Source organism: Homalodisca vitripennis, chromosome 4 (genome assembly GCF_021130785.1).
Source record: "Homalodisca vitripennis isolate AUS2020 chromosome 4, UT_GWSS_2.1, whole genome shotgun sequence".
Taxonomy (NCBI): Eukaryota; Metazoa; Arthropoda; class Insecta; order Hemiptera; family Cicadellidae; genus Homalodisca; species Homalodisca vitripennis.
The window spans coordinates 147,853,761-147,866,140 of record NC_060210.1 but is presented as its reverse complement, the minus strand read 5'-3'; the positions used below and the strand labels follow the sequence as shown (position 1 = coordinate 147,866,140).

The window sequence follows — 12,380 nt, the reverse complement described above, 5'->3', positions numbered from 1 at the left end:
CAACACTACATAGTTCTGCCGTACGAGGAAGACCAGTCGATTTATTATTTGTAACAGATTCTGTTGCAGAATACTACTTTACCCAAGAAAGTATTGTGTTGCGATCAGGTATTGAACCATTACACTCAACATTAAACACTCTATGAAAGCTTTGTTGAACAGTGATAACAGATTAATTCGATTTAAAATACTATTCAACAGCAAACACGCGATGTTGCACGGTCCACTGCGCCATTGCTACTAAAACTGGACGTTCTAATCTACAAAATGGGGTCACTCAGCAATCACTGACAGCTACCCTCCATTGATAATGTGCTACTCAAATCCATGCATTCTTTTTGCGTCACCCTTTATATATATATATATATATATATATATATATATATATATATATATATTTATATATATTTTTTTTTTTTAATTCATGCACTTGAAAATAGCCTGCCAATAAAAAGTATCAAAAGGAGGGTTAAACCTTTAGCCATAAAAATTTTTGTACCAAAACAATAACAGTTGCGTAACTTCAGTCAATATCTATTTCATGCCTCAACAACTACAATATAATATATATGATACTTTGTGTGTGATTCTGATGGCTGGGCACGAGTATTAACTTCATACCAATATAATAACACTACTAATACAGGCAAAGTGTGATTACAGTATGTTAAATTGACATGTTTTACTGTATTGCTAGTAATATTTAAAGGCCAATATGAAAAACAAAACATTGGCAAACAATAACTATTGCTATGCAATATTTAGTATCCAGTATATTGTTATCTCTTGATAGATTAGGTGATCCCATTGCCATAGTTGTCACTGGGTGCTTGTTTAAATGTTTAGTTGTATTGTCGTACGTCTTAGAGAATATCAAAGATGAAGGAACCCATTTTGTAGGTTTTATAAACACTCGTTTTTTCCTGATCATCCAAGTGCAGCACAAACAAATAAAAACAAGTATCACAATAATGAAGAATAGTATCATTAGTCTAATAACTTATCCTAATGTGATATATAAAAGCAGATTAATATCATCATCCCCCACTAGCAAAAGTTATTACTGAGGTGGTTTGAGTAAAATAGAGTTACGTTTATACAGCACTATAGACTCTATGTTAAAGAATTTTTTTAATTTGAGGTGCTTGATTCTGTAATGAATGGATCTTTATAACATATGTTTAACCCTTACACTTGTATTCTTTGGTAACGGACCACTGTTAGACAGCATTTATCATTCATGTACTACAGACGGCATGTAGGAGTTATTAACTGTACAGATATTCATGAAACAAATGCTTGATTTTTTGAAAAAGATCAGAGAAAGTAAAAAGTGTTGAGCAATTACTTGGTTTATGTACTGTTGGCTTCTTTACTTCTGAGCAGATGCTTGAATACTTTCCAGTTTTGATATTTCTGTGTGTGCCTAAGTGTTTTTAAACTTTGAAATGATATAATTATTCTCTAGAGTCAGTGATGGCCATCACAAAAGATCACCATAACCATGTGTAGCCCGTGCTCAGTGCATGCCAATACGTTATGTTTATAACTTTTGTATGTTTTGGTGCATGTTTGTGTTTGTTCCATTAAAAAAAATTGATTTGTTGTTACTTTCTGGGAAGAAGTAGGGTAACATTTTGTATTTGTGTTATAACTACCATTTAATTATTACAAATAAATCGTCATCAACATGAATATTATTAGTTACTAGTATAAAACTTGCATTCTTGCAAATTCATAAATCCAACTATTTCAATTAGTACCTTGTTTATACGGAAAGTGAAGTTTTTGGGTCTAGGATGATTTAATTTTATTGGGCGATTTTTCAAAAATATTGAAACAACAACATATTTACTCTTTTTTATACACAATTACTTCAGTCTGCGACAGCCTGTAAAGTTTCTTGGTAAACAAATTGCTAGCAGTTTTATTCACTTACAATCAAGTTCGTTGAAAATGCTCAAGCAGGAGCAATTACTTTATTTTATTCACACCACCCAGAAATGTGATATTCTCTGCCTTGTTGAATTATGATTTCTGAACTTATTTTCTTGTAAGTCAATCAATAAAAAAACTTCATGCATAAAGTTTGTACATAAAGTTAAATGCTTTAAATCTTATTATTTGATGAATCATTGAATAGTGATTGATTATATTAGAGAATATAATATAATAATATGTATAATATATAAAGAATGTAACATGTATAATAGACATATCAAACTAGTTGTATCCAGGGTAATTTAAAAGGTATGTTTGGAAATAAAACTATGACTTTTAGCAGTATGTTGAGATGTGTTTTAGGAAAAAAGTAATTGAAAAGTGTTAAAGAATGTTCATGTTACTGAAATAGCTTGTTACAGTGATGGATAACTTTCATATCAATAGTGGTGATGTGATCATCCATAACATTCACACCATGTAGCAATTTTAATTTACGTGGTTTGGATGACAGTGTAGTTATTTCCAAACTCAACTTTTTGAAAACATATCAATTAAAAAGTTAGCACTGTTAAACATATACAATATTTGAGTTTATTTATTTTTGTATGGAGAATACTTTAATGTTGTTATTTTATACTATGAGAAACATTCATAAGTTACTTGTCACGTTTAAGGTTTTATTACCTATTGCCTCTAAAACCTTAATCATAGGCTTCGTAAAAACGTTTATAATCTAACAATGCATACTAAAAATAGAATACCACATATCAATTAACAATATCATTTTTTAATAGTATATATTTTAAGCAATTTCAGTGAAGAATATAATGAATATAAAATAGACATAATGATATAAAAACTTCTATAGTTAAGCTACTATAAAAACATAGCTACAACAAGATGATTAATTTAAGAAATTTTAGAATATTATTACTGTAAAAACATAATACAGCAGATTCACGGATAGAGCAGATAAATAAATTTCAGTGAATAAGAAATGAAACACTTACCTTAAGCAAGGACGAGTGTTGACTGAGGTGACTGCTTTTTCTGCAAAGTTTATTACTCCAGAGTTCTGGATTTGCAGAGAATGTATGCAGCCCACGAAGTTGGTTAGGTTGCCGTGGGCAACAGTCATGTGGTCAAGGTTAGGTACTCCACCTAGCAAACCACCAATATTATTCAGTTCAAATATTCACAGTACAAAAACTCAGTAACACAGATCAATTTTATTTACACATAATTAAAAAAAATGAATTTATCTCTATGACATATGTTCAACCCTTACACAAATATTCTTTGGTAACTAACCACTGTTGGACAGAATTAATCATGTATGTACTACCAGACGGCATGTAGGAGTTAATAACTATAGAGTCTAGAGTGTAAATGTTTTTTTTTTAAGTTTGCTTGATTATAGAATTCCTGTTTTGGACCGATTGCCTACAATGATGGATTATACCAAAATTTACTTACCGATAAAGATATTTCCTCCTGTGTTTAGCTGTGTCAAGATGCCACCACTTTCACCAAACTCTGTCAGTCCTCTGTCCAGCAATAAGGAGCCATCTCGGGCCTGACGCTTTATCTCTGCTGCGTGTCTGGCGCCATCGTCCACTCGCTCAGTTGATACGATCACGGCGGGAATTTTTGATCCCAGCTCATAGCTCAGTTCAAGTTTCCCATTAACAACTAAAACAGTTATTAAAAATAGTCAATATTAGTTAAATAAATATATTCACTTAACTTTGAAAAGGTATATATTTAACTATTAAATGTAACTTACTTGTATGTACTTTGGTGTAACTACTTTAACACCATGTTAAAGCTTCTACTGATAAATACAGAAACTGTTTTATATTTCCTCAATAAAAACCAATGTGCAATTTTTTCAGAAAATAGTAATGATTTAATTTAGAAAATCTTTTAAAGAAAAGATATTAATTCAAATCCTGGAAAGATAGAGGAGAAATTACTGTGTTAGTGGAAATTAAAATCTTTGTGACCACCATTTCAATTTCAATAATAAAATTGTATCTTTTATAATAGGACTAGGGGACAACCGTAGTACCCTTGACACTTTATGTATTTTGCTTTACTAACATCTACGTTTTTCAAGCTCAAACTCTCTGTTTCATAACTGTGCTTATACAATTAACATTCTTGAAATATTTCAGCATCTCTGTGTCAACATATGTTAAACTGAAACAGAATGTAATTGTCTAAGCAATTTTTGATATTGTGTTTGATTTGTTGTGTTTTTGTATAAATTTGGATATGTGGAAGATTACAGTTAATTATTTTGGCACAATATCTTATCAATATCAACATACAATTTGATCAGTTTCCACACAGTTTTGGCTTATTTTTATAAGTACAAGTTAGTGTCAGGAAAAATTTTGTAGGTCTTCTCCTTTTATCAACAATAAACTCAAAAATAATTTTGGAAGCCTGTAGTGTTTTAATGCATATAATTAAATTTAACACTTTAGTATGGTCCAATGGGAATACAAAATGTGTATAACAATTTAAAAATCAACAGAATACTTTCAATATTAGAAATTGTATTGACTTAATTCTCTAAACATTTCTTAAAACCTAGTAACATTAGTGATTTTAAACTTTTTCTGATACTTCAGATTGCAATGTACATCATACATGAGGTCTGCTGCACATTTGTAAGTATTTAATGCCAATAAATAAGTGAAAACTTTTAATTTTCAGATGAAATAATTCAATAATGATAACTATTTAAAATTACAAAATTAGACTTGAGTAAAGTTTTATCTTTTTCTGCTGCAATTGTCTGATAATATTACTCCACAGAAACAAGGCAATCACCTGCTACAGACAAGTAGTCATGTCCACTGCCATAAGTCTCCGGGGGCTGTCCGTGCCACAGCAGCAAACCATTTGGCTGCGTCGTTGAGAATTCTATGTGGATCAGTTCACTTTCCTCCGGGTTTGTGTGGGGCAACAAATCTCTGTTTAGTTCCACGTATCCATCTCCATTGAAGCTAACTTCTGTTCGGAATTCAGTTCCTGTAATAAAATCATAAACATTTCTCAACTGGACAAACAATTGGAATTAACTACAACAGATTGTCAATAAGTTGATCCGGATTCGATTTTAAAAGATTGTATTAAGTAAATGGGGAATTGTATTATTTTAGTTAAAGTTTGTTGAACACTATAAATACCGTATGTGTTATACGCAAATAGTGAATTGAGCATTGGTAGGAGGGTAGTTATGGCGGAATCGTCTTTGTTTGTTTGTTTCTTGACATACTATTTCATTTGGTAAAGGTCACTCAGAAACAGTACATGAAGATGAGGACAAAATGGAAGTAAAATTCAAAAACAGGGCCTACATATTCTGAAGCATTTATGGCAGCAGAGACACTGATGCCATGGCTTGAAAGAGAGGACATCAATCAAGCTCGTTCTTCTTAAACGATGGAGGTTTAGCTGTAAAAACCTAACGTCTACTGCAGTTCAAAAATCATTAAATGGTTTTTTTAAGTTGTGTAATTATTTGTTGGCAGCATTTTTACTGCAGCACTATAGATATTGTTTCCATATTAAAACACTTACAGTACATCAGTGGTTTTATTCATATGCTCAATGTTCTACTGTACATCAGTTGTTTTATTCATATGCTCAATGTTCTACTGTATTTGGAAGATGTAAATAAAATTGTTATAAAAAATTTGATTTACAGTACTATCATTTGTTTGTTTCCCAAAAATGTATTTTATAAACTATTTCTGAAAACGTACTTTCTTGACAGTTGGAACCAGCAAAGCCAATTGGACAGTTACATTTGTACGAGCTGGGCGTACCAACGCATGAACCTCCATTCTGACAGGGCTGAAGCGCAGCACACATATCCTGTTCTTGCTCGCAGTTGTGTCCACTGCAACACATCACCAACTCAATCTTAGCAATTTATGCAGCTGAAGTGTCTCAAATATAAGGAATGTGTCTCAAGTTCATAAATTCAGACTTCAGTCTTATGTGTGCAAACAAAATACAAATTTCTAATCACTTCAAAGATTAAATCCAGACTTATTACCCTGTGATTATAGCCATAGTTGAATAAGACTTAATCTATTAACTTAATCAATGGTTATAGAAGGAAAATCTCTTGACCTGAATAATTGGAAATAATTATGGAGTATACATAGAAATAAATCAATATAAACTAAAAACTCAAACACTAAGTGATTAGATATCAACGATAATATTCCTAGTCATGTCCCAGTAAGTGGCTTTTGGGACCAGGAAGTTTACCTTAAATATTAGGTTGTAAATTTACTAAAAAAGAAATTTGGTTTTCTCCTCATTTCTTCTGGCTTTGTAAATATTTCTAGTTCAATATGCATGTTTAACTACAACTGTTACTTTAATAATTAAAGTAATGTAGGTTTCATAACATTGTCATTGTATTAAATTCTTTAAAAACGAATAAATGCATCTTTAATTAAATATTCTTTTAACTTTAGTTTAAACTTCTTGACGTCTTGAACCTGTTGTTTACATTCTAGAAGCTCTTTTTAAATTGGAATTATTTATAATTTAAAAAAGGAAACACTCCAATAATAAACTTTTTATTTTTGTGAAGCCTTTTGTGCTCTAGAAACACATTATCAGACACACTTGTGTTCCTGTAGTATATTATTGGAGTGTTTTTTTTTAATTATACTTTTTATTATTTTTAGAACTGATCTCAGAAATGTTATTCCAGCAAAAGAATTTTTGTTTGTGAAATACTCTAAATTTTGCTTTGTTAAAAGTAATTATTTCTTATTCCTAGTATTATAAAAATGGTTTTCACACTGACTTTTAAAGTAATGTATTTGATACACATTAAAAATATTTTTAATTCATAGAACCGCTCCAAATTGTTTCCCAAGCACACTCTTACATTGCCTCTTCTAAAAAATGCACTGCAGAAGGCTGTTTTAAGCTCATTGTAGAATGTTCTTTTAAAGTGTTCTATTTAAAACTACTACATTTAAACAATTTTAAAGCAACTGAAGAAAGAGAGTTTTTCATAGGCTATAATTTGACTAAAAGGATAGAAGTAATGTAGACTTTAATAAAATGATTCATATGACTAGTAGACAGATATCTTAAACTCTATTTGAACATACATTATCAAGAGAGGAAAGTTTAATTTAAACACAAATTGAAGCTTCATAAATAGTAATAAGGTTACTATTTTCCATTAAACCTTTTACATCTACATAAATAACAAAGCTTTCCTCAGTTCATAGAATATTTATCTTTAAAAACTTGATTATGCTGTGACAAACCTGAACCCTGATGGACACGAACACTGGTAGCTCCTACCGTCTGGACCGGGGTAACACACACCATTGTTCAGGCAAGGCCTCAACAGGCAGGGATCTCCTTGTTCAGTTGAACACTGTTCAATATTGGCCGAGTCCACTACTGACCTGATCAGGTCTAAATTCAGCCCAGACACTTGGACCTGCACAGGGTACCTCATCAATTTCAGTCCAAATAATTTAATCCAATCTACACATTTTTTGTTGAAAATTATATTACAAAAACATTCAATGAAGGACATATATAAAAGATATTTATTAATTGAATGTTTCTATCAATTTATTACACTAGATAAATTTCTAGTTATCTGAGTTTAAAAAGTTAAAATTGTTAAATAATCACTTAATGGTATGGTAACTTTAAGAACTCATGTTGCACAGAAAGTATTTAACAAGGACAAACCTCTCCAACACATCCATGGAAACCTTGCCTCACGCCTACTCCAGCGGCAGGCCTGATACGCAACTTGTCATAGCCACCAATATACAGCGGTGTTGCAAACTTGAACAGTCCTGACCTGACACTCTTGGACACAGGTAGATCTCCAGTGACTGTGAGGTGAGCATCCCGACCTCCCATGCCAGTGTTCACTTCAACCCACTGACCCGGTACGATCTCATTCATACTGACCAGAGTGTTGATACCTGCGACATTTTGTGAAATCAGGACACAAGTTGGGGTAAGAAGATATTCATACTGATAGTATGTGTATAAAGTATAATACATGTTTGTTTGATTACAGAATGTTATAAAAGTTGTATATATCATTTAACAATTACTCTGTTTTATTTTTATAAGAACAGTAAATTTCTAAAAACTTCAATTTAAAATGGCACTACTTTACACATTTTTCAAACTGAAATATAACTAGAACAAAATCAAGATCCTTTATAAACATAAAATATGAAGAAGAGCCTATTCTTAAAGTATAGACATTTGAAAAACTGATACGGTAAGTAATTAAAAAGTAATTATTTGTAGTTATTTTATTTACTCACGTATTGATAAACTTAAATGATGCATAGCTTATATCCTAGTGTTTTACCTTTTTATTTTTCATTTTAGTATGAAAAGTGGAGTATTAATTTCAATATTTTCAATAGCAGTTACTAAAATGAAAATTTAAATTGTGAGTTATTGAGATTCTATGGGTTATATTGCTTTTCTCATACGAAAAACTTACAATGCAACTTTTATTTTACATTTTTTTACCTGATCCTGTATCGAATTTGAACTCAAGATGTCTGTCCCTTATAGATAAAGATACAAAATCCCCAGTTCCATCATCGTTCTGGGCACAATACAAGAGCAGTCCATTTGAGTAATCGGCAGGATTGAATTTGAGGGCTATTTTAATCCTGAAACAATAAAAATTGTAATGAAATTAAGACGTTGCTTAAAATAAAAACGTTCTATTTTGTCTACTAACAATAATTTTATTATTGATATAGTTCTTAACTTTCTGACTAGCCAAGATTATTTATTTACAATGAAGAAATGCTTCACTTTAGCAGTATCATCAAATCTATATTTTAAAGATTTGACGTTGAGTTTAAAATTGATATGAATGATAAAAACAAGTTGTATTTATAGCCAAGTCCATGTTGGTTAGTTGCCTGCAACCAATGAGTCACTGCATCTAAATGCACAATATTTTGAAGGTTTTACTGTATTCATGATTACACACAAGGAGTATGTTGTCTGTTTATGTTATTTTTTAGAGCAGGGCTCGGCAACTATTAAAAGGAAAAGGGCCATTAAAGATTTTAGTTATAACTTGAATTGAATTCATATTTAACTCTTTTAGTGGCCACTACTTTTTTCTGTATTTTTTCCGTTTAGCATTGTTAACTGAGTTGACAAGAATGTGAACAATCCTTAATATTGGACTGTGTCACTAACACAATTCTTTATAATGTTAAAAATTTCTAAGTTAAATTCTTTTTCTCTCTTAATACATAGTACTGTGCTTTAAAAATGTATTGGTTATCAAGTGACTACATGAACATTGCTAGAACAAATCGTGGACTGTTTCATGTTTTATTCCTGGACAAGAACAAGAAGTCACATGAAGTCAAGAATAGAACTGTTACATTTTTCTCTTTGGGATTATCACATTTTGAAATATTTCCATATAAAAATATTATTTGAGCACTAACAGCTCAAACTTTTTTATTTAAAATTCTGATATTACATACAGGTGGACCCTGAATCACAAATAATTGGCTATATTTGGTCAAGGTTAGAGCTCATTGACAATGCTGTGATTTATCAGTGGTAACTACCCAAACAATGTGCTTTCTGTCAAGATGGATCATCGCACTACCATCACAAAAAAGATTTTTCTGTAAATAAAACAAGTTTATTTTTTAATAAAGTTAAGTGTTTGTATGTTCATTTCTCTATGTTTTGTACAACACTAATTTGAGACCTGATGACAATCCTATAAATGATGTTGCAGTAACACTGAAACACTATCTATCTAAACATTTTGAATAGCAATAATGTAAGAATCATTTCTATAAAACTATATTTGCATTTTAATTTAATTTCCTTTCAGAAACTAGTGATTTAGTGTATCAATAGTAAAGTAGAGTATTAAATACAATTAATAAAACTTCCAATTATGACAAGGTAGGTATATGCCGCACCAAGTATCAAGTAACAGGCTTCACTGAATTTCCTTGCAACATTTATAATCTATAGCTCATTTTATACTGATATGTCCTACAAACAGTTTGACATACAGCAAATGACACACAAAAGACATTTTCCCCTCCACTTGGCAGACAAATGAGGAATTAAATCAGCCTATTGAGTGACAGGCTTCAATGATGCTTAGCGACATTCAATGGTTGAATATGCATCATCACAAAACCATTGTCTTGTATATGTAGAAATAAAGTTTTATGCAAAATTTAAAGTCTAAAGATTAAATCTTTCTTGAGATATCTTGCCACATGATAAATTCACATTTTTGTTCTGTTAGTTAAGATTCACAGCAGTGTATAAATAATAAAAGTTCCGTTGAGCTAAGGAGGGTACTACAACGTAAGAGTACGCTAAAATCAAATCTTGTCACCAACTTTTAACATTGATTTTCCATTTAAAAAATTTTCTTTTTATTCTATGAATAAAAATGTCACATGTCAAAATCTGACAAGATTGTACTCTGTTTACAAATTTATTTTGTATGCTATATTTTTGTTGCCATTATGATAACCCATCAGACTAATGTAAAAATATTTGTTAATGCTCAGCCAAATTCCATGGACCATACGTCATCTATGAACTCAATGTTACTTGTACATAAATGAAGCTTCATGAACATATTTACATATTTAATGGATAAGCAGGTCTTCTTTTTAATTCAATGTTAGCAGCTTCTGATACTGATTATATACTTCTAATATATATATATATATATATATATATATATATATATATATATATATATATATATAAATGGAATTGAGGAGTAAATTTGCAAATATTATTGAAAGATTATGTTTTTATTCACATTTCCTAGAAGATCAAAATTAAAATATGGGATATTGTATTAGAAATTCTTTGACAATAATGGTCTACTATTAGTAAAATGAAAGCTAATACTAACTTGCTGAGCGTTTTTGGAGTGGGATAAGCCAAATAAGAATTCTTGTTAAAAGATGGCTCTGTGATGGAGATGTCTCTGTCACAACGATCACCTGCCTTGCCCAAACCGCAGTAACACTCGAGTCCTTCATCAGTGTCAACGCAGCGGCCTTGCCCACAAGCACCTGCACAACAGCTGATAAGCCTTCTGGAGATTTTCTTGCTATTTTTAGTTGCATTTACCAATAAATTTTATAATTTACAAATGTTTGTTAACTACTAATTTGTATAGCCATTGCAGATTTTGTATAATAGTGAGATGAAAAATATAGATTTTACTTATCAATACTCATAATATAGTTAGTTCATGTCAAACTTTTCATAAAAGAAAATGAATGGACTTAAGAGAAAACTTTATAAATTCAAGCTTAAAAAATAAAGCACCAGGCATTATTTACATAAATTTGTTAAGAACTTTCTATCAAACATTTTTTATTTTAAAGAACCCATATTGCATGATAATTTTTACTTGGGACAGTTTATTATTAATAAATGATTAGATTACCAATTAACGGCTTTTAAAACTTTAACTTTTTTATGAGTATGATACTAATCAAGTAAAAATACTTTTAAATGGAATGATTTTGGGTATTTTATATAAGTGCATAGAAAACAAAAATAAAAGGTTTCATTATTTTGGAATCTGTTATACATTTTTAGGAAAAGCTGTCATATCTAGCATCTCCAATATCCGGTCTGATACTGAGACGTGATGTTATTTCGACATTAGAGCATTTTGTATTAATAAACGTACTATATTTAATGCATTGTCGGTTACATGCCAAAAGCCGTCAACTATGCCCAAAAGGTTAAAAAAAAGAGACAAGTTTTTAAATATCTCCCCAATTATTGTTTTTTCTTAAAGTATTATATGTCTCAAAAATTATTTGAAATTTACCTACATCATTTTAGATTTTCCAGTATTCTTTTCAATCAGCCATTTCTTTAAAGGTAAAGAATCAAAAGCATTAAAAAGCCATTTCTACGTTCAACATTGTGGATGTGCAAAGTTTCTTATTTGCAGGGTGAACTGTAATTAACTATATTCTGTACTTAATTAGCAAATATTTTAGTAGAAAATATATGCATAAGTAAGAAATAAATGATATGTTGAGAGGCAATAATAATAGTTTACCTGGATAGCATGGTTCACCCATGTGGGAACAGTTGAGTCCACTGAAGCCTCGAGGACACAGGCACATGTATCCAGATCTGGTAGGAGCCTCTTGGCACACTCCGCTGTTCATGCAAGGATTCACAGCACAAGTCTCACAGGATGTCACTCCCTCTGAGTCCTTCTGCTCCTGCATTATATCGATGTCTTCCTTGTTGTTTATCACTAGACGGCTTATACAACCTGCAAATATTCATGTAGTAAGAGTATAGAATTTAAAAGCTCAAAAATCGGAGAGCATAATATGTATGAA

General features: G+C 30.8%; 1 protein-coding gene across 36 annotated transcripts in view; it reads right to left on the bottom strand.

Moving 5' to 3' along the window:
* The window catches only part of LOC124360280 (basement membrane-specific heparan sulfate proteoglycan core protein), a 528,539-nt gene that overhangs the window by 9,853 nt on the left and 506,306 nt on the right, over positions 1–12,380 (bottom strand). For all 36 annotated transcript variants that reach the window (XM_046813745.1, XM_046813754.1, XM_046813763.1 and 33 more), the window contains 9 exons: positions 12,089–12,310; positions 10,916–11,078; positions 8,512–8,657; positions 7,702–7,943; positions 7,263–7,441; positions 5,724–5,860; positions 4,786–4,986; positions 3,421–3,636; positions 2,955–3,105 (listed from right to left, as the gene is read on the bottom strand). In XM_046813745.1, the coding sequence (XP_046669701.1) occupies positions 2,955–3,105; positions 3,421–3,636; positions 4,786–4,986; positions 5,724–5,860; positions 7,263–7,441; positions 7,702–7,943; positions 8,512–8,657; positions 10,916–11,078; positions 12,089–12,310 (1,657 nt within the window). The remainder of the gene's footprint in view (positions 1–2,954; positions 3,106–3,420; positions 3,637–4,785; positions 4,987–5,723; positions 5,861–7,262; positions 7,442–7,701; positions 7,944–8,511; positions 8,658–10,915; positions 11,079–12,088; positions 12,311–12,380) is intronic.